The 24,030-nt window shown below is 35.0% G+C and overlaps 1 protein-coding gene across 3 annotated transcripts in view; it reads right to left on the bottom strand.

Moving 5' to 3' along the window:
- The window catches only part of DCAF6 (DDB1 and CUL4 associated factor 6), a 74,492-nt gene that overhangs the window by 30,971 nt on the left and 19,491 nt on the right, over positions 1–24,030 (bottom strand). The window contains exons 6-11 of one of the 3 annotated variants that reach the window (XM_026843274.1): positions 22,728–22,942; positions 20,145–20,238; positions 16,969–17,088; positions 16,494–16,739; positions 11,007–11,174; positions 3,895–3,954 (exon numbers count right to left, since the gene is read on the bottom strand). In XM_026843274.1, the coding sequence (XP_026699075.1) occupies positions 3,895–3,954; positions 11,007–11,174; positions 16,494–16,739; positions 16,969–17,088; positions 20,145–20,238; positions 22,728–22,942 (903 nt within the window). The remainder of the gene's footprint in view (positions 1–3,894; positions 3,955–11,006; positions 11,175–16,493; positions 16,740–16,968; positions 17,089–20,144; positions 20,239–22,727; positions 22,943–24,030) is intronic. The other 2 variants (XM_026843283.1, XM_026843264.1) reach the window with 2 other exon arrangements.

Genomic DNA, 24,030 nt, shown 5'->3' with positions numbered 1-24,030 from the left:
CTTAAATCTACAATAACATGAACTACAATTTGGATTTGGTCCATTTCTTCTTTAAACCAGCTTTAGGTCATCAAATCAACACTAATAGGAACAGGAAACTTTTTAAAACACAGATGAGAAGAATCAAATAATAAACCGCACAGAATTAGTTGCATAGTTCACCATTTTATGTTAAACTTACACTGCTAATGAAAGATGAATGGGAGCATCTGTGAAGAAAGCTAATAAGCTTTGTCTAGTACATAATTGAACATTCTTTCAGAGAAGACACATAAAATCCAGAAGTCATGAACTCTTTGTTTTCAAGAACAATGTGATTGCCAAAGACTGACTAGATCAGAATGAATCACTGTTCTCTTTCACTACTAGGTTCATCCCATCAGGCCAGATCTACTTCACATTGATAAAAAAATGAAGGGAAGAAGAGGAAAAGTTGTACAGCTTCTGTGATTTAAGGGAGAGCCACTGCCAAAACTATTAATCTGATTGCAAGCTCTAGTAGGGTAATAACTGCTTTAAGAGAAAGTTGTAGCTTGTTAACACATTACTAAACTCTATTCCAAATTCCTCAAAAATACTTTGAAATTTTACATCGATTTTAGAGCCAAACACATAATACTTCAAAGGTACTATCGACAACTTACAGTCTTATTTTACATGCAACCCTGTCCTAGGACAGACACTCCCATGAAACAGTCCATTATCCAGGTGCCTAGAGGAGGAAGGTACTTTTAATCTACCACCCTTAAAACTGAAGACACAATTTAATTTGTAATATTATTTAAAAAGAAAAACCAAACCCCACAACTCAATTCACTAATCTATTGGCAACCTCACAAGAGAAGTATAGATGACTTTTCACAAAAAACTTCCAAAATAATTTCTATCTAGCACTAATCATGATCTCCTCATAAGAAAATCAGCTTTGTACATTCTGAAGATAGAGTTATATTCTGGGTGAAAACCAAAGAGTTACTTCTGAAGGGAGAAAAATTGATCCAAAGAGGAGGAAATAAGTAGTGTGTTTTGGAAAACAGGAATTCCATGGGAAGGCTTAACACATGAAAATGCATCAAAAGCAGCTGAACTGGGAAGGAAGGGTGGAGATACCTTTTTCTAATGAGGAATACTGACTGAACAGTGTTACACTGATACCCGTCAGTATAAAGCACAATGACATCTAAGGGAAGACTAAAAATCATTCTTTGGACCAGCCTAATCTATTGCCCAAGGCATACAGTACTGCACTTTACCCAGGGAGGCAGTACAGATCATGCTGTGCCCTACAATGAAGCACAGGTCTGAAATTCTTAAGCTTGTACCTGCAGAGATCACTATAAATCTGGAAAGTGCTATATGCATACCAATGCTCAACCAGTTCCTCTGACTGAGAGACAGAGCATATCAGCTGGGACACACCACATGCCAATACAGTTTCAAGGACTTACTGTTCATGAGGAACTAACTCTGCCACAACTGACATACCAGCTTGTTCTGAGCCAGCTCAAGTATCTTTAATGTGGCACTGAACAATCTGGTATGGACATCACCATAAGAGATTATTAAACCCTCGCACTAACTTGCAAATACTAGAAATATCAGTAATCAGCATGGCTTCTGTGTATGTGGGAAGCAGCACTAAAATGGTATGGGTTGCATGCACACATTTACACTTCAAAGTTACCAAGCTAGTTCTCCAGCTTCAGGTTCCCTATTTAATTATACCAATTCAGGCAGTACCTTGTAGTCATAACATCACCTTTACACTGCAACAAATCTAACAGCCACCCTCCACTATTACAATCACAGTCAAAAAAAAAAAAAAAAATCTATTATAGATCATTGTAATCCATCTGAAAATAATTTGTACAGACAGGAATGACTTACAGCTTCTGCTGGACTGTCAGAATAATGGCATTATAAATTTTTATGTTTGTAATAAGTATCCAGTATCTTTATAACCTGAAACAGTCTTAAAACATAAATGCCAACAAAAGAGATCGGTCCAACAGAAGACAGCTGATTCAATAGTCAATTAAGAAAAGATATGAATAAGAAAAAACATTTTTATACAAAAAGAACTGATATGACTTCCTTCATTAGCTATTTATACTTTTTTGAGATTTCTGTTCAAATATGAAGTGAAACTAATGCAGTTTAATTCAAAATTCAACTGGATCTCACCAAATTCTTCTTTCTAGTTATCATCTGGACAACAGATTTCCTAATAAATAACCTTTTTTTCCAAATTCCTAATTTTCCAAACTAGAAGTAACATTCTGTGCTTCTTCAGATGATCCTTACTATCACAACAGAAAAACAATGCCTTAAAACAATCAGAGAACTGGTCTACCAATAAAGTCTGGATAAACAAATGTATTTGGCTTTTTTTTTTTTTTTTTTTTTAAGAGTTTTCATGAGAGGAAACCTCTTCACATGGAAGTAATTTCTTAACACAGGAAAAAAATACTAGAAAAAAAGGTCAAGAGTATTACAACTATGGGTCTATTACAACTATGCAATTAATAGCAATACACAAACTAGTTTTTAAGGCAACTGATCGTGCTTGAAGAGGAATCCGATGCAGATTTGGGAACTGATTTCTGGGACCAAAACTTCTGGTTTTATCTTTGATGTCAGATGGGCTTAATTCACAACTTCATGGAACAATTTATCAGTTTTCTGAAATTTCTGCAGTTGTAGGAACTTCAGTAAACATATAGACTTTCTATGTTAATTCTAGTTTATCCTACTCTAATTAAATAATGCTTTATTCTGAGTTCATAACAGTGAGCATAACTTGGGCCACTAATTACAAGCAAGATTTCCAGCTAAACCTGACTATTGGAGTGATGTAGACTACTGAACCATGAATAATTAGCAAAATTACACATTGACATTTAAGGCTATTTCATCACAAAATGTAATTCCACAAAATGAATTTATTTGGCAATATAAAGGACAGCTTAATTTTCTTCAATGTTCTGGCATCCTAAAATATACTGTAATGTCAACAGTTGCCAAACAGACCATTTTTCAGAAATGGGATTTCAAAACAGCATTTGAGTTTAGAATGTGAAACAAGATGAAACAACCAGGTCTTTTGTGGGATTTGAGCTATTAAATCTCCACAGAGGCTTTGATATGGATGTAAGCATAATGCACAGTGCATGGAAATCTATTTTTAAATTACCATCTATCACTCATTAATTATTCAGGCATAAATTTTCACTATGGACATTGGTTCAGCTGGAATAGGGTCACCTATGGCCCACATCACTGCTCACAATTTGAAGACTGATGAATAATGGGCATAGAGAAAGCTCACAAGTGTTCTTTCTACCACTAGCCCATAGGGCATCTACAGAGAAGCACTAGTAGCTGTTTAGTGGAAGGGTGTAGAACAAGGGGTTACAGAGGTAAAATGCACCTAAGTGCAATAGGTGCTCTTGCGTTACTCAAACTGTGCAAGTATAACAAAGCTTGCATAGGATAAATTAATTTGGCATTATGTGATTAAAAGTTACTTCTATCTTGATATTTCCACTTTGATCCAAGAAGAGCCATTCAGAAAAAGACTGTTTAAAGAATTAATTTTACTTTGCATTTAAAAAAATATTCTAAATGTCTGCAGAGTACATAAGACATTTTATATACCTACACTGAATGCATTAAGAATTGAGCATAGGATGGCTTTTGAAAACAATTAACCTTACTCTGTTACTCATATTGAGAATTAAATAATTAATGAGTTTCCAGCAGATCTGCTTACAGAATTCTACTTTATGTAGATGAACAGCATTTTTAGACTGTTTATCATCATGAAAGGCAATTTTAAAAGGAAGCATTGCAATCAACTATGGCTGGGTATAGCGCATTTCCTGTCACACGCACCCTGTTGCTCATCAAGTGACATGGATCCAAGCTGTTTGTTAACCACAGAAGAAGGAGAATCTGAAACAAAAACGAGATTTCAACTTAAAACATAAGCAGCAGATAACTGCACAGCAATGATCATATGTTAGTTTAAAATAAAAAAATAAAAAGCAGCAACATAAGGAAGCTTTGGGTTTGTTTTATGAGCAGCCAGCCATATTGCACTTTCTAGGCATGACAAAAGCAAAGCCACTTGTTTCAAATTATTATATATTTCTTTAAGCAGTCATTGAACAGCCTGAAGCTTGCTGACATGTCAATATTAAAAATGCGTGTCCATTACCAAGGATTTTATTATGTTCTTCAGGTTTCTAAGGTGTCAGGAAAAACACTGAAGAGTTATGACTCCTAAAGCCTTTGCTCCAACTACCAAATGACACTAGTATTTCAAACTCTGTGCTAAATGTAAATTTCAGAATTTCGACACTTCAACATAAAATACTCAGTGGCATACCAGTATCTTCAATATTTATACCTATGAGCATAAAATATAAGAGATGAGACTGTTTACAGATATAACAGCATATAGACTGTTTTATTTTAAAACATTAAAGCACCAAAATACATCCCACTCATATAACAGTTCAAAAGTTCTCTGTTCCTAGATGCTATACTTCTGTGGCATCCAATGACTGAGAACATAAGGTTATCACAGTACCCACCAGTTAGTCTTCTAAAAATCCTCATATAATCACAGAAAATAAAATTAAAAAAAAAAAAAAAAATCAAAAAACCCGGAAGTGCATTTATTTCCACTGGACAGTACTGATTAATACCTATCACCAGCACTGCAGTCACTGTGCAGACATATGACAGGTGCAAAGTTCGGTATCTTCTGCAAGTCTATTTTCCTTGTCACCTCTGAAGACCACATCTTACTTCTGTATTATCTTAAGATGAGCTGATGTACATAAATTAGTGCAGTATTTCAAGGATATTGGCAAGGCTGCAATATCTTGGTTCCATTTGTTAATCTTCTGTTACAAACAAATTCATGCTAAGATAAAAAGGATTTAATATCTTCTATTATAAACTGAGTCACAGTCTGCTAACATCACAGCATGCTAGAAGAATTTTAACATAAATTTAAAACCTATACAAGGAAAGCAATGAAATAATACACTCTCCCCTACAGGAAGCTCACTTCTAGGTTTGGGCCAGAATCACCAGCATGAACTGTTTTTCAGTACAGACATAACACCTGCTATATTGACAAAGCTGATTTAAATTCATATCCTCAAATGATCCTTCCCTCCCAGCCGTTGGTGCAAGAATCAGCCTGTTCCTTCATTACACTGATACCTAGCGTAAGGGAGGGAACAAGGAGTGAAAAACAGAGATCAAGAGAGTGTGAGGCGAGCTCAGTGTTTTAGAGACTGGCTTGATTTGGTTGCTGGGCTTATAGTTTATTTACATGACTGGGGAACATAAAATTGGCCCAGCTCTGTCTTCACCTTTCTTCAGTTATACCAATGCCTTCCACCAAACACATCTAAGCCAGACCACAGAATGTGTCATCTAGATTCAGATGGGATGTTGCTCTTAAGCGTGAGACTTGTAACATTAATATATTTCACTTTCCAAAAATTAAGTGTACTTTACATGTAATTTCTAATTTAGGAGATAAGTATTTACAATGAAGTTTTTTCAGTGGAGTCGTAACCCACTTTTTAGAATGTAAATCAGAGGAAAAAAGCTGGTGTAAAGATGCACCATGTCATAAAATGATCTGCTTGTATTCCAGCTGACCCATCACAGGAATGGGTATGCCCCTCTCAAGAGCAGGCTGGCTTTGATCACTAAATTAGAATTATAAAGCCCATAATTGGGATTGATTTGTATGAAAAGTGCTAAAGGAAGGAGAGATATTGGACAGCAGGCTGAGAAGACTGATTCTGTCACACTCTGTTCCTGCACTCCAATTCTTTCTATAAGCTTATATGTCCTTTTTTAAAAGGTGTATCATGCTGCGAAGCATTTTACTTGTCTTGAAAAACTAATCTCATCAGCTCTTTAATTCAGACCAAGATAAACAGAAGACATATGACTAAGATATTTTAATTATAAACACAAGAAATTATATTTACTACACTTACCAGGACTTCTAAATTTTATTAAGACCTCACATAATACAATGGTAAGTAAAAAGCAGGTATGTTTTATCATGTGCATCATACAACCACAGTAAATAAAAATGAAAAATTTTCTAGGTAGTAGTCCATGACAATCTAGGCTTAAACGTCCCACATTTCACTATTATTTTGATGTCTTCTTACAACTTTGTGAATGCATTTCACTTGTTGTTTAACAATTCTCTTATTACATATAGGAAGCATCCTAAATATTCCAAGAGCTCAGTTTGTAGCAATGTAGCAATTTTAAAGTAACTTCTTTTCCTTTTTCAAAAGGATCTTCTGGATCAAAAGGATCTGAAGCCACAGATCACCAGCACCCCTTGAAGTGGCACTGCAGTCTGGAACCCCACAGCTCAGGCAGTGAAATAAACATGACCATGAAACCAGCCTAGAGAAGTTCAGGTAAATGCCTCTTTTTTTAATATATGGCTTTGTTTTGTAAAAATTCTGAAAAAGTACTTTCATAATTTCTGATAAAGGTTTTGAAAAAAGTGTTACCAAAACTGTGCCATATAGTTAAAAAAACAAACAAAAATCCAAACTCTTACCTGAACCTTCACAGGCTGGGTCTGCATCCCAATGCAGTTCACCACTGGTTGTAATGTCACCAGTACATTCTAAACTGGAACACCACTTAAAGAGGGAACTGGAGATTCATAAATTTGGGAAACCTCAAACAGAAAATAGAAGATAATTTTAAAGTCAGTTATATGCTGAAGGATCTTCCTATAGTTTGGACAATCAGCACCTGACTTCAGCAAAATATTAGCATGCCACCTCTACTGATTTGGTTAACAAAAATTTCCTCCTTATATCACTATAACACCAGCTCCAGTGTAACAGCCAGGCCTGAAGAAGTGAGTTTTTAAAGTCCTAAAGTGGACCTTAAACTAAGAGATTAAATACTTGTTTTAATAACTAGGAATAATTGTTCTGCACCGTGAATACTCTCTCAGTTACATATTTAGGACTTCAAATAGACACATTTCTACATCTGATGTTTACAGAGAATACAGAGAATCTAGTAATAAAAACTGCAGTCATCTCCTAGTTCTCCACAGAAAGCTTTAACAGAGAAATGAAGTTCGAATTTGTTCCACTTTAAAGACACTGACTGTACAGACTTTTGAAACAACCGGTTTAAAAAAAATAAAATCAGGGCAATCTGCATCATAGGTTCAGCAATATGTCAGGATGCACATGTATCTTTATTCCACAATAAATGCAGTCTAAATCAAATTAAATTTTTGCTTAAAAAAGAAAGGTTCACATTAATTCATTATGCACACTGACCACTACAGAAACCCCCAATTATTATTGATTCATATTTTCTTTTTCAGCTCAAGATCAGATGCTTCACATTTCTGTAACTTCTCAAATTGCATTCAATTCACTTAAAGTTCTCAAAAAAGAGGAGTGATGTAGGTACTGGTGATTCATATGCAGCATATCAGCACTGGGCAGAATAGCACTAACAGTAAATTTAAAAGATTTACTTTCTTTGTACTTTGCATATAGCACATATATGTTGTTGTTTAAATACTGCGTAGGATTTAAATGTCATGAAATGCCACAAAAATGTAAGTAAACCCTAAGCTTTGTTGGAGAAAGTATACAATAAAAAAACCAAACAACTTGCCATAGTTCCCTAATTAAATGAAGTGGCTATCAAAAAAATCTGAACCTATTAAATACCTAAATCAAAGGCTTCAAAGGCTTGAAGACAAAACAGACCTGATGCATGCAGTATATACTGCTTCTAAAACTTACAAAAGTTTTAACAAATCTACACAATACTTGAGAAGTATCCACTAGTTTTAGTCTCTTTGCCATCTGAGGATGAAGTATGTTTTTCCTCAATGTCAAATTAGCCCACTGTGAATCATTACACAGTTAACTCACTTTCACATTCAACAACATAAACTTTTGACCATATTTTTCTAAATAGCAATAACGAACTATTACAAATACAACTTACAAATCCTTATGTACCTATTACAAGTCCTTAGACTAGGAAACAGAATAACCACTATACAGTCTAATTATCGACTAAACCTGAAAAGTTTTCAGCTCTAACATTTTCTACTTAATTTCTTGTGGCAATTTCTTACATGACTGTATTTTCTCCACACTGTGTCTACAGCTATAATGGAGATTCTTTGATTGCAAAGATAAGGATTAAGAATGAAACAGGTCAGAAGAAATGGCCTTAAGTCTCACACTGAATTCCCCAAAAAATTGCAAGTGTAAATCATCCAAGCTTGGCAAGAGTAGAGGGCTGAGAACTTGCAGCCCTGGGCCAGAGGTTATGACACCATTTCACATAATGACAGAGACATTTTGGGGTGTTATTTTTTGTCTGAAAGTTTACAACTACAGTGCCTGAAAACTAAACATCAAGACAGAGCATCAAAGACCTTGAAGAAAAAAGGAAAGATAGATATTGCATCTGTATGGGAATTTATTATTATTAAAAAGCCCCACAAAACTAAGAATATCTTTTTCTCCTACCACATTTCTGAAATGTCAACCTACCACAGGATTGGAAAACAACTGTCTCTATGGAGAAGCAAGAAACCAAATATCTGCAGCTCTGGTATTTCAAAGAAATAGATTGTGGATACTCATCTTCCAAAAATAAGTCTTGGTGGTCAGAAAAATGGAACAAACTGAAGTAACTCGCATAAAAAGAAATGAGCAAATACAAATATATCCATGTCCAGAGTGCAGAAGTATTAAAAAGTAAGACAATGCAATGGTGATCTGGATTCTCCATCAAAAGAAATGTTTCATTTGTTTGCTCCCACGATAGGGAAAGGAGGAATACAACAAAAGCAGCTGATGAAGCACATCAGGAAGTTCTTGTATTTCCTCATATGAGTAGAAAGGAAGAGGTAATGTAATCTTTTATCAAATTTCTTGAGGAATAATTGACTGAAATAACATTAAATATTTAAATTTGAATTTCTCATTTAAAATCTTCTACTACCTGTAATGCTAAAGGTAACAAATTCCACCAGACCAAATAGCAAAAAGATATACATCCTAATGAGTTGGAAGTCAGATAGCAAAACTATTCCCCCTTCCTTTCCCCAGAAATAGATGTTTCCATAGTGCTAAAGGAATCTATCTTTCAAAGCAATTACTTAGTAAGTAAAATGGTTAAATTTGCAAATTCACTCTCATCACATGAAGAATGAGGTAAATATTTGAATATTAGTTCGTTCCAAGGCTATGTAGGTGTTATGTGGTTCCCTGGTGATACCAAACAAAGTGATAGGATCTTCCCATTAGTTCCCTTAAAATGCAAAGCATGTGCAAACTCAAAACTCCAAGAGGCAGTGATGGAATCCAAACTAAATACAATACACTCTCACTCCTAGTCAAAGCAATTACTCAGCTTAAAGCTTCAAATTTTTGTCAGTATGGATCATGGAGTATGCTGACGTGCAAGCAACCAGGAGTAAAGAATTACATTGCATCCTTGAAGGAGCACTAAGAGATGGGCAAGACAGTATCAAGTTAAATCCAGACCAACATATACTTCAGAGGTAGTAAGAAACCCACAGATAAACCTCCAGCTGCAAATTCTACAGATATGGTTGTAACAAAACTTTTTTCCCCAACTTCAATTCAACCGGAAGCAATTTAGTAAAATAAATTTTAAGTCATTCCAAAACCGAAATGAAAGATCAAGATCTACTGCAGGTTAAGTATTAGCTATGGTTTTGCCTCTATCAATATATATGTTTGAGTTAATAAATTCTGATGTTCAGTTTGTTGAAAAAAATTGTAGCTTTTGGATTTTTTGTTTTGTTTTTTTTCCTGGCAGGAAACTGCAGCCATCTACAAGAACACCGTTACCATTAGTTTTCTTGTTCCCCTCCTACAGGTAACAGGCACCTATGGCTGCCATTCCAAAGATAAACACACAGCCCTCCAGGATTTACTGGTTTTCAAACATTCTGAAAACTGGAATTTTCCAGTGTATGAAGTGATTAAAAATTCAATAACTCTGTATTGTAACTAGAGCACTAGCTACTGTTATATCAAATTGTTCTGTAAGGCTCCAGATAAATTAATAGATTGAACCACAGCACATTGAGCTGTGAATATATGACACAATCCTTATAATTTAGCCACACCTCAACTGTCACAGAATTTATCCATAGAAGAAACATTGCTAGACGTTACTTCTCAACACAAAATATGCTGATTTTTCACAGAGCATGCAGCTCACTCATTTTTACATAGTGGCATGACAGAGTTTGTTTAAAGTTTATGCTGCAGAGTTTACCTCTTAACTTTCTCAAATATGTCTCTTTTATTATAAACATCTCCAAGGTTTTCATGTAGTCATTTTTAATCTCAGTAAAACAGGAGTAAGAGGATAGTGAAATGAAAAGTCAGTATTTAAAAAAGGAGAGCCTATCTGGGAACTTTGGCTTGTTCTAAGTATTTTCACTATACTTTCTGTAAAACCATAGCATATACGAGTGTCAGAATTCTGTTTTACTGAATCGTTACCCTGATTTAGATCATATGCTAAACCAAAGCCATATCTTAAATGTTACCATCTGATATAATTAACACCGAAATGCAATTTTAAGTGTGTAAGTACCTTAGTCTATTCAGGACACCACAATTTCTTGCTCAACTGCTCTGGCAAACATTGCACATACCTGATATCATGCACCTAGAAAACTTTCTCCATGTAGTATCATTTAGCTATATAATCCAAACATGTTAGACAAATGAAAACTGTCAATATTGCTCTTTCCCTAATCATGTGATGATAAACACCACCACATGCAAGGTAAGACAAGCAGCAAATGCATTAACTCTCTCGTTCTGGAAGAGAAGCACCTCAGCAGACAACAGCAGCACAAACTATAACTACATTAGCTGCTTTAAGAAACCTTGACAAATGACAACCTGATGTCTGAGGGTCCTGTGAGGAGCCCTTAGAGGAGGACTGATCAGAGGAGGAGGACTGTGGTGCTGAACCCTCAGCTAGCTCTCGCTGTCTCTGTTGTTCTGCCTTCTTAAGCCTCAGACGTTGTAGACCCCTACGGATTATAGCTAACTCAGGTCCCATAAAGTCTGACAAACGAGGAGGGAGGGGAGGGAAAAAAAAAAAAAGAAAAAAGTATGTAAAAGAAGCATTGAACATAAAATATACAGAACAGGGAGAAGGGGAATAAGGACTGACCACAGAGAGAAGCAAGATACTAATTACAGTGAAAAAAAAATATTTAAATCATTTACTAACCCAGAAATTATAAGATGAAGTATTGAAATTGTTTGTCTCTTCCTAAATGCATGAATCACAGGACTTAAAAGTTCATGATTCATGTCATACAATACACCCACCTCCTCATCCCCAACACTTAAACCATTTAGCAAATAATTATTCCTGACTGATTCAAAACAAAACAAACAGAAGTATTCATTTTCATATTCCTAAAACAATAACAAATGAGAATATTCATGGTGTGAAATTATGCAACTGTGATCTACAGGTAAATTTTCAAAATGTGTGTGATAGCTTCCTGATGTGAAAAATAAATAAATAAATAAATCAGTGCAATTTTTTCCAAAACAAGCCTGTAAAAAAATAAACTGGGACTATGGAAATAGGTGGCAGAAGAGCATCTAATCAAAAAATATATTTTATCATGAACTCATTTTTTATCTCAGACATTCCCAGTGGGTGAGGATTCAAAGTCTGAATACACTGTTAAGTGATCCTACAGAGAAAGTAATTTATTGGTTCATAAACAATTCTTAGTATGATTCTCTTAGACTATTCTTTCAATTCCACCTTTAGACTCCACTGTTTTCATAATTTTGTCTTTATTCATCAATTATACTGGTTTAGTATGTACCAAACAATTGATTAACTATTTTTTTGCAAACTGCTACAAAACTACGTGTCTGAGTAATTTTTTATTCTTTCAATGCTCTTTGCAGATTATCTCCACTTACACAAGTGCTGTACAGCAAGCACTTCTCGTTATGCAACACAAATTGTATCTTTATTAGCAATAGCTGTAGAACAACATTAACCTGAACCACTGCTGAACTACTCTCACCTATAATACAGTAGGGTAGAGAAGCTAATTCAGACTCAAATATTGACATCAAATGCTCTAGCTAGTTCTGCTATAAACTGCTAGCCTAGACCTATCTTGAAAGTATATCAAGGACACTGGAATATTTTGAAGTTATGAGGAAATCTGCAAAGAAAAAAAAAAATCAATACTATGAAGTGTTAAAATACTACATTGACATATAACCTTTCATCCAAACAAAAGCTTTACAAATATTCTGCAACCCTTATTTAGTCAGTGAAGCAAGTAAATTTTAAATTTCCTTTCATAAAAAGAAACAAACCCAAAAGACATAATCCAGTCATTCAAAAATTATCAGAAGGCACCAGTTAATATCAAATAGTCATGAGCTCTAATATCCTCAGTTTAATACCACTTCTGGGAAATACATCCTGCCAGTTCATGGTTGAAGTGTATCAAGATGGAAAAGTATATACTTCCTGAAAGAAATATGGCATCAAAAAGATTTGTTATGAATAGTTTTCATGTGCCATGAACATTTATGGAAATTAGAACTCCAAACAGTCTAGAAATGCTTTTAAGGAAATTTCAGTGATGTCTAAAATTGCAGTTTTCAGTACTTGCTGCTGATGCAGTTCCACTCAGTCCAGAGGCAGTTACAATTTAAAATGTAACAAGAACTACAGTTCAAAATGTAAAGAGACAACTACTATCCTGAATATATTCAATGACAACACCTTTTAACACATTTCAGAATCTCTAAGCAAAGGTTTATTTTGCCAGCAAATGGAGTGAGGAAAGAGGAAAAAAAAACAGCTATTGCCACTTTCCCATTCAAAATTTAAAAGAAAAGTTACCTTATATCAGAACACACATGAAGATTAAACTTTATCCTAATTAGTCAATTGCCCCATACCTCCCCTCCCAATGGTACCAATGTATATCTAGAATATTATTTATGAGTTAAAAAGTATTATTATATTTTACAGTTTGTTGTATCTGATGTTTATTTGTGGCTTAAAAGTACAATATCTTAAAACTAATGTAAAAAACGAATGATCGGTTCCCACCAAATGGTCCAAGAAGGGCAAGAAAATAATTTTATTATTTTTTTCCTTAGTGACAAGCATTAAAATCTCCAGCAATTGTTCTGTCTCATTATAAAAAATATATATATAATTATTCAAACATACTGACAAGAACAAGCTACTGAAATTTTGCACGATCTTGTTGATTATTTGCAACTTATTCAAATGTTCCAACTGTATTCTTCTAGAATATACATTCTGATAAAGAGAGCTATCCCAACAAGCTCCAGCACTGAACCATTTTTGTACTGACTATTTTGAACATGTACTTTAAAACATTAAGAGATTCAGATGTAGAAGCTCAAATGCTCACCACAGGGCATATTTTCTGGAACACCATACCAACAATGTATCTGAATTATAATATATATGCAAAAAATATTGCTATTTCAAAGACAGGATTACCACCAGTACCTGTGTTCAGTACAGAAATCTGTAGAAATTATTTCTGGAAACTTGTTTATAAGTCTACTCCATTCTATAGTATGAATTCATGCTCCAATTCTAAGTAAGTCACTACCTGAAAACACAGTCTTCATTTGCTAACTGTTCGCTACAATATTCAAACTTGTATCTACCACCACCTTAAACAAAACAATGGCTGAAAGCCTCTCACTTTCATTCTTCTCTTTTTCAAAACAGTTACCCAGTCATCCATCTTTTACAACACAGCTCTGTCTGGTCTTCCTACTACCATTTCTATTATCACTTTCTCTATTCCATCACCCCAGAATGTAGCAGGTTTTATTCACCTATAAATGCAACTAAACAAACCCAGGGAAGACTATGCTTGATTCAGAGTGCAGTGTTTTCACATTTATAGACTAGAGATAAAATCTCCTAACTGAGCACTGTCAGGGACTATGTAAGTATACAAACACTGCACAATGGAACTCCACATTCAAGCCTACCCATTTATAAACTCACTACTACTTCTCTGCCATGACCTGCTCCAGGAGCTTTCTCTCTCCCTGAACTTACTACCCATGTTACCCAAAGACTTGTTTTACAGTAACTTAAGTGTTTTAGAAGCAATGAAAACTAGACAAGATGCTTACTAGGTGTGTAAACGTATAGTACTATTAAGTTTACTCCTGCAGGAGTCCTGTACACAATTTAAAGATGGCACCAGGTCCTAAAACTTAAATCTCCAATACAACAATAAAGAATACCAGATAAAGTTTTCTTTCTTTCTTTCTTTCTTTCTTTCTTTCTTTCTTTCTTTCTTTCTTTCTTTCTTTCTTTCTTTCTTTCGGTTTGGAGTTTGAGGGTGTGGGTATGGTGATTTTTTTTTTTTTTCCCTAAAGAATTGGCAGCCAATCTGACACCCTGTTTAAGTGTAGTCAAAGAACCTATGAAACATTACACAATAAATTAGAAGGCATCCTGTCTGTCAACAAAACAATAGCCACACCCTCTTTTAAAACTGAATATAGACACTTAAGTCCAAAGTAACTCTGGGAAAGAGGGAATGCTTTCAGAAAAGAGCTAGATTATGAAATAACAACTTCAGCTTCATGCTAGCAGAATAAACTTTGACTTAGAAATTCAGACAGATTCAGAGAAAAAGAGGAAAACACTTTTTCTAGTCAGCATACTTTCTTTAAAAAGAAGGATAGAAAATGCATAACTTCAGAAACGCTCTATAGTGCATTATCAATATGCAACACACAAAGTTTCAATGACACAGCTTGAAGCATTTATTTTTAATGAGGGACATACTCTCCTGACCACTGTAAGCTTCAGATATACCATATACTTTATAAAATAAAGAGATCAAATTTATTTGGTAATAGTATGTATGTTCTTTGGTGGCTACCCCTCTGTACCAAAGATAGTTGCAGCTAAGTGGGTTACAAGGAATTACAATTAATTGGGTTACAATGAATTAGAGCCCTTCATTTTTTGTGTGTGTATTGTGAAAATCTTGAGATTGCAGCAAACCGACACCAATACTAATAAAAAACATAGGTGACTAAAAGCTTCTGTTGCTAAATAAATTTTCTAGTATTCACTCATTCTATAAAATATCATCTAGGCTGTGTGTATTTTCATCCTTCTGCTCACTGTTTATTTTCTCTAAGTAAGTATCAGACTAGTTGCAAGGTTTGATAGGGTGGGAATGATACATCTAATGTATTTCAATTTATGTCTTTTGCTTCCCTATCTTTCAGATACTTAATAATTTCTCATCTGTCCCAAAGATTTTGGCTGCAGCAGCCACAGTACACTGAATGGCACACTTTTCCCTGGGAAATCCCCATCTCTCCTTCACTGCAGAACATCCAATTTAGGGCCTGAAGATGCTATCAGTCATCTTTTCCAATGACAAACACCTGAAGTTTTTACAACAGAATTGACAAAAGTTGTATTTATACAAAAAAACATGGTATTTAAAAACAATCGTCTGAACCTGTAGGTGTTTTGGATCATGTCAGCCTTTCCATCATAACTGTGAGGCCTAGAAACTAATTTTTAAAAAGTAAAAATAAACTATTGTGCACATATTTAATTCTAAAGGTTGTGGCATCTTTTCCTGCATAGAGATGGAAAAGGGCTGGTCAAAGCATAAGATGCTCTTTTACCACCCAAATAAGTTTCTGACATTAAGAGTGGAATATACTTTCATTTTTTTTCTCATAAGAATGTAAGTTTGTATTAAAAACAATTAGTTTCTTCAAGATATACAAACTTAAAAATCAATGTAGCATAATTTATTAACCAATAATGGAATATCGCACAAGTTAAGCCCTATATATCCAGATATTTGACAGAAAAAAAACAACTGCTGACTCTGAAATGTTGAAGATACAGATTCCTACTGAAGGAGACATTCTCTATTTCTTCTGATTATAACAGGCGTAATTTCTGCTATTCATTGCACTGATGCTGCTACAGTCAAATCACAGCTGAAGAAGGCATGATGTTACTTACACTCCATGAAGAGAACAGTGGCTTTAGAAAAAGCAAGCAGTAATTTTTTATTTCTACTTCCAATACTGGCTATCCCCTTTTGAGATTCCTTCTTCAGCCAAACATATACAGCTGATGGTATTTAACTGGTATTGGTATACTAATGATACTGATGATATCTTTAAACCACAGTTGCAGTCACTTGGTAACTATAAAATACCTAGTCTCATTAAGGATGTGCAAGAAGAAAATAGATTTGAGATCAATTACCCAAAATATCCTAAAATAAAATTGCTTCTTAATGAAAGCATTTTTTGTAAACAATGACAAGATGGATTTCTTCTCACCAGACTGATGGAGTACAGGTTGAGCTGAGGCCCCTAAAGAAGGCCTTTGTTCATTATCAGGAGAAGACAATAATGAAGTTGAAGGGGGACTTTCTGTTGAAGATGATGTTGAAGGAGCTTGGGCTGACATTGTAGAAGAGGAAGATGATGGAAGTTGTTCAGAACCATCTACTTCCATGGCAGTTTCTGATTCTGTACTAGGTGGCATGTTATTAGTAGCAGGAGCATCTGTCCGATTAGTTCCACCTTTGATTAAAAATAAAGCAAGAAAAACAAAAGCTCAAAGATAAATCTACTCTGTTGCTAAGGATTCCTTTATATTACCATTCATACAGCAAACAAGTGTACTCAGTTCTTCAGAACACGCTAAAATTTTTTTAGTTTACACTTCAGAAAGGCTGATATTCAAGGCCTGTACATCCAGCATAAACATACTTTCTGCTGTAATTATTATTCTTGAAAAGAAGGAAATCACCTCTGGACCGTGATCTTCCTCGTCCTCGATTACTCTGTGCAACTTCACTAGCTTCTTCAAACCATCTTGACAGCATATCTGACATCCTTTGCATTAGAGACACATTAGGACTTTGCTCCCCTGTAAAACAAGTAATGCTAAAGTTTAATCTACAAGTTTACAAAAGCATTCATTTTTCCTTTTTTCCTCCCCATTTCTTCTTCCATTAAAAAAACCCTGTACTGTAAGTTTCATAACTAGTAATCCCCTGAACCATCTCCTTTTGTCAGCACAACAGTTCAGCAAGAATTACCAGCTGAACACGGCACCACATAAAAACCAACAGTCCTTCATCCTCTGTTTTATAATTATCTGGAGCTTTTGTACACGACGTTGTGAAATTTAAGCCATTCAGTTTTAAATGCCAGTTAAATAAGTTAAGAAAGCTTAGATTTTTATGTTTTTCCAGGTAATTATAAAATAACCAATTTTACCATTAAGCAATGAAAGAGCAACAAGGCTACTATAAAACTAGCACATGATGTTTTTAACGTTTCCAAAAGGCTTCTTCGTGACTTAGATTCTCCTCATAAGTACAATTTAATACAACAGAAGATTTCTTTTAGAGATTTTCATTTGCACATTTTGGATCATGTGTCAGGATTGCAAAGACTCTCAAACAGCAAAGTCTTTGACATACTTACTTTCAACATAACTCATTTTATTACATATGAAATAAAATTTGTTTCAGGAGAGAAGATAGGAAAGATTCCATTTGTAAAGTGCTGAAATATAATATCTGAATCTAAGTGGGTTTTTTATTCTGCAAAAAATTGTTTGGTTTGGGTTTTGGTGGTTGCAGGGTGGTGGTGGGCATTTTTTGGTTTATCTTCTAATAGAAGACTGTTCCACTGGACTGGACCATTCCACTCATACTGAAGTAAGAGCTTCTGCTGACCCCTTAGCCTCTTTGGAAGTATGCTGTGTTTAAGCAACTTTTGGAAAAGTTTTGTAATTGAAGACCTTAAACTGAATTCCTGTCAAGTACAGTTACTTATCAAAACACATATATGAAAAATATTTTCATACCCTACATACAAAAACTAATACTAAAAGAATCTGAAGCATACTTGGGAAGAACACATACAGTGAGAACATGCCCCTTAAATATCAGTGCTGCTCCCTGCACAGATGTTATAAAAGCTGAAAGACTGATCAAATATCTGGAGCAACTGTTTATCTTTCAGGACTGCATTAAACCTTCACTGCTAGGATCTAGCTTGAATATATCTTCACTGGACCTTGCTTTTAGATTATTTATTATTATCTAAAAGACATTATTGGGAAAAGTGAAGGCAAAGGGAAGGGGAACACAACAACCCACCCCACCCCCAAAACCACAGTGCACCTCAGTTTGACCCCAATGCCCTTGTCTACCCTCATTTCCACACTGCAGGTTTCTGACCCTTCCATGAGATCTCTAATTCCCTCCTGTACCCCAGACAGAGGAGCTCTGACCTCAGAAACTTAAACCACACATAAATGGAACGCAATAGCTGAAGAAAACAGACAGAAGATGGTTACTGATGGGAAGACAGGGTAATGAACAGTTAACAGGAAAATAAGTCACAGGTCACCACATGCTTAACTAATACAATACCGTTTTTCTCAGTCACTATACAGTTGTATCAAATAACACACAGTAGAGATACTGAAGCTTTGTTTTGAAAAAATAAAAATCTAGCCCGTGTGTATACCGTACAAGTCTACTGGAGAAGTCCTTTATTCTCAGACCTTACTTTCTCCTCATCAGATCCACTTCATATAATGTGGAAGTAACAGCTAGGAAACTGGAGATACTTTGTTGAAAGAGAATGTAGCTAAAAAGTAACTTTGTGCAAAGGCAAAATTTTGAGGGGAAGAGACCTGCAACAAAAATGTTACCAAAAGTGTTCCTAATGTGAGGAGGTATAAAAATAAGGTCTGTGGAATAAAAGCACCAAGTAAGCAGAATGTAACACTGTTAATAATCAAATCCTGTGCTATTAGAATAAGAAGGCACATGATCAAACAAAGAGAGCAGTTTTAAAGAAAGGAAAGAATACTTCACACAGTGGGCACTGAACTTTCTGGAATTGTCTGCCATAGGAAGTATTATCAACAGGTTAAAAAAAGGATTATAAAAACTGACAAGCAATAGAACCATACACAGATTCTAAAGGAACAGATGGGAACATATCCTCTAAAGTTTCTAATCTAGTAATTCTGAATACTGGGGGAACAGCAAAGGCAGCAGACTAAGATGGAAGGACAGGCTTGTGTTCTCTCCCTGAACAGCATCTTCTATTGACTGTGTCAGATACAGAATCCTATGGTACACGGACTATTAGTCTGATACAGCTAGACACTTCTATTCTAGTTTGGGGAATCAGGAAGATGATAAAACCAACACAGAAAATCTGGAAAAGGAAATAAGAGGCAGAAAAGTGAGACAGATTTAAGGGAGCTAGAACAAATACTTGTATCCCCACAACCTGTCAGATTCAAACAGAAATACATCATTAAATGAAGTGTAAGATGAGTGACGGAGCATCCTCTGCCCTGCTTTCATATCCCATTTTCTGATACTAAAGCAAAGCTTTGGATATACTCTATTGAAACTTCAAGTAATTGAGTAATACATTACAAAAATGAAAATATAAGCATAAAAATATAGTTAATACATGTGTTTTGTAAAAAAAGTGAAAGATATTATTATCTTATTGCCTTGAACTCCAGCCCCCTAATGTAACCATCACAGAGCATTTCATTTATAACTTTGATTACATATAGGGCTTGACTACAAAAAGGGTAATACTTGTTTGTGTTACTACATGATCAATGCAATGAAGTAAGCTCCCCTTGATTCACATCAGCTCAACTGAAGCAACATAATTTTTCTGGTGAGAATACTTTCAATTTACACGTTTTATAAAATCACTGCAGAATAGCAGTTCTGTGTTAAATTCTAAAAACCATATTAAGGCCTGTCTGATTCTTAAAACATGGACAGCTTAACCTGAATCACTTACATATTTCAGGAGTACTTAAGAAAAATTGGAAAATAAAACCCAAACCAAAATGAAGACACCCAAGAACAAAAAAAAAAAACCAACACAAGCAAGACAAACACTCTCCCACAACTGCAAACACTTTACCATCTCTTTCTCGTTCACTCTCAGGCCTTGCTCTTGGTCCAGTGTCTGACCAGTCCCCTCTTAGCCGCAAACGTTTAACAGGAGGTTGCCGTAACTAGAAATAAATAAAAAAAAATAAATAAAATAAAAAGGAGAAAAGGCATTACAATGCTATTTATGTTGGACAACACAGAATTCTAAGTTTAACTATATATAAATGTAGTATCCCCATTTTCTCAAGTTACATAAATTTGTATGTCACAAACTGGAATGTCAGCCGTATGTTCAGATGAACTATGAAGAAGTACAACACTATCAATTGAATGCAAGAGTTTTAGCTACACAGTTCAGTCTAAATCAATGACTCTCAGAACTAATGCAGCTTTTATTTTATGCAATACTAACTTTACTATGTTAATTCAGGCTTTCCATACTGAGCAGTAATAAAAATATTCACCTCTTCATGTTAAAAAACTATACAGCAGCTTCAGTTTAATGAAATGTGGATTTGCACTTAAACAAAATGAAAACCAACCAGACATTAAAAAAAACAAAGAAACTTTATGAAAATAAACTTTAGTTTTTTAACCTCTGGGGTTTGAAAATTTTTATAACATGAGTTTTTTTGCAGCAGGAAGTATAGAAGTACTATGTACGCAGTGCTACTTTCAGCAACTTGAAAACAACTGGTGCTATGAACATGCAGAAAGGCAGTTCAGGGTTTGAAATTGAGTGTATCGATTAGATATTTATGGCTTTAAAAAAGTAAATAGCTGTGCTGACAATTTTAAATTCAATGCAAAACCCCTGTGGTGAAAGCATATTAAAGTGGTAACTTTCAGGAGTCAGCAGATTCAGGAAGAATCCTTCTATTCTACATATTTTAAAGCCAGGATGAAATAAAAATATCATTTCAGTGAAATCATCCAGCAAGAAGAGACTACAGGATATATTCTGTGCCTACGAAGAAAAGAATACATAGGAACTGTTATTAACAAGTGGTCACAACCTTTTTTCTCTATAGTAACTGGTCAGTCAATTCTCCACCAAATTACTTAACATCAGATTAACATTACACAGAAGAATGGGAAAAGTGCAGAACCATTTGTTCATCACATAATTTTTCTGGGTTCCTCTTTGCTTTCTCCTGCCTCAGTGAGGTTAACAGTGTAACTCAGATGGACAATTTTCCTTAGTCCTGTGTATCTACACCCCCTTATGATCAACAGTGTCTGTACTAGTAATAGCAGCCTATGGCCTGGTAAATACAGCACGGTCATTGCTACTAACAGGCCACAGGCTTAATTTGAAGCTAACACCACAAGCCTCACCTTCTCAGGCTTTATCTGGCTTCACTTGCTTGGAACTTTCTTTTAACTCATTTAGCTGCAACAGCAGTTGTCTAATGACCAGGTGATTATCACATAATTTGCTTTAGTTTTGCTTAATTTGCACTGATGTGTGGGGTGCAACCTCTTGTTAACTGTTTCGATATATACAGGAATGCCAACTAGGTAAACTCTGCAAGAAAGAACTATATGTGACCACAGGATACTGATGGGCTGACAGCAGATATCCTGCAGGTGTGGACACAGCGGGATACCAGAGACACCTTCTCATGGCTGGCTGTTAACTGTACTATAAAGGTTGGACCCAAGCAACAACTGTTGTAGGGGTAACAAGAAGAACAAAGAACAAGCATTTAAAAGCATATACATGCCATATTGGCAGACAAATAAAGTAAACACATCATGTAAAATATGATTAAAAAGTATGAAAATATCCCTCAAGCAGACTCTTCAAAAAAAAAAGGAGGAGGAAAACATCATGTTTCTGCCACCACATAGGAGGAAGAAATCTCCATCATTATCATCACACTCATTCTCCCAGTGAAGACAGCAGGATGCTGACAACTCATTGCAAACTCCCTTGAGGCCCCTGTCTCAGACTAAAGGTAATGACCTCAGGATACAGAGGATCTTATGAAAGGGTGACCATAATGCCAGGGAAAAAAAAAAAAAAAAAAAAGAGTAGATGGCTGTGGGACTGCAGGGGAAGGCAGAAGAGATATATATAACTTTACTGTAGTTAAAGAGATTTGTTTTTGAACCGATACTAAACAACTGCTTGTGTTTTAGTTATCACTGTTGAAATTGTTAATACTTCTCAGTAGCAGTGGCTCACCTCCTTGATCTAAACATCTTGTACCCCCTCATCTCTGTCATTAAATGATCACATTTAACAAAGAGTATTTATACTTGATTTCAAGGAATATGCTTTTGGTGGCATGGAAAATAACAGAGAATACACCTCTGTCACAAGAGTGACCTGCCACCCTTGCTGATCTTATAACCCAAGCTTCACATAGATGCCTTCTCATCTTTAGGAGTGGAAAAAAAGGCAAGAAAGAAAACCAGAGGCAGAATACTGTAAATATGTAAATATATTGTAAATATGCAAATTTTGTAACACTCTACTTGTCATATCTCAATCTATGAACAGCAACCTTGATTTAAGATTAATTTCAAGGGAAATACAACTGATACAAGTGTGCCATAAGAAAAAATATATAAAATATGAAAACAGGTCATCTTAATCACTTGCCTCTTCCCGTCTCTCTTCAGCAGAAGGAACTTTAAGTTCTCGTGCTGTGTCATCCTTGGGATCAAACAAGTATATGTAATCTGAAGAGTAGCTAACAAGGATCTCTTGACCATCTTCACTATAACACAGAGACGTTACTCTGCAGGATTTGTTATTGAGATGAGGAGGAACAAAACGTGCCACCATTCCAACAGTGCCCCTACCAGCATAATTCCCTATATTAAAAAAAAAAAAAAAAAAGAGAAAGAAATGACACATTAACTATTGCAAATTTTCAAAAGCTTCAATATAATTATTTAACATCCAACAAAAGATAAAAGCTAAATATCCTGCAGCTTTTGCATTAAATTGGAGCTGAATAGTGACATATCAGATCTTACTAGTATTTTATGTTTTGTTTACAAACACTGCGTACATTTTTAAAAAAAATGAAAACACACACAAAAATATAATTCATGTATCACATACCCATCACATGATGGTGTGTGGATGCTATCTGTTAAATGTAGTACAAATGGAAATTTTGGAACCTAAGAACATTTACACAATAATAATGAAATCTGTCCCTACACATGAATTAGAAAGGAATTCATTATATGAAACTTTGAAAGTTTAGCACACGTATCTCCTCTTTTCTACCCAAAATATTTTTGAAAAGTACTAGGTTTTTTTCTTTGAGACATAACAATGTCACTTTGAAACTACAGAACTATGCAATACATTGCAGCTACAACTCACCTCCATTCCACACACTAAAACATTCTTAAATTCTAGAATTACAAATTGGTGAGCAGATAAAAGTTACCTAAAAGAAGATCTAACACTGAGAAAAAGAGACTGTTCCAAAAGCTCATAATTTGCCATGTAACTGTTTCCCGCATGGCATATCTGTTGTGGCTTAGTATGTGCAACAGTCTGTCCTTGACCACAGATAAGTTCAGTGTTTATCATCTCACACTACATAAGGACTGAAACAGAAAGTTTTAAATGAAAATCAAGTTTGAACACTAGTCATAGAATACCTCACCCCTTAAAAACAAATAAACCCCCCCCCCCCTCACAAAACTCGCAATCAGTTTTCAGACAAGTAATCAATTTGCTGCAACAATTCAACAAAAGCTCAGTTATTTTCTATCAAGTAACAGAAGACAGTAACAAATAAAAGCCTCAGAAGTCAGAACGACATGAAAATACTACATGGGTTTTATTCCCACTGGGCCATTCATTTATATTCAAAATAAGTCCCCTGAAGCAGTTATGCATTAAAGGCTGTTACTAACCTACCCTTTCGCTGCTTTTTTTT

This window comes from Athene cunicularia, assembly GCF_003259725.1.
Source record: "Athene cunicularia isolate RWA chromosome 1 unlocalized genomic scaffold, athCun1 chr1_part1, whole genome shotgun sequence".
NCBI lineage: Eukaryota > Metazoa > Chordata > Aves > Strigiformes > Strigidae > Athene > Athene cunicularia.
The sequence above is the reverse complement of the archived record's forward strand: the minus strand, read 5'-3'. Positions and strand labels throughout refer to the sequence as shown.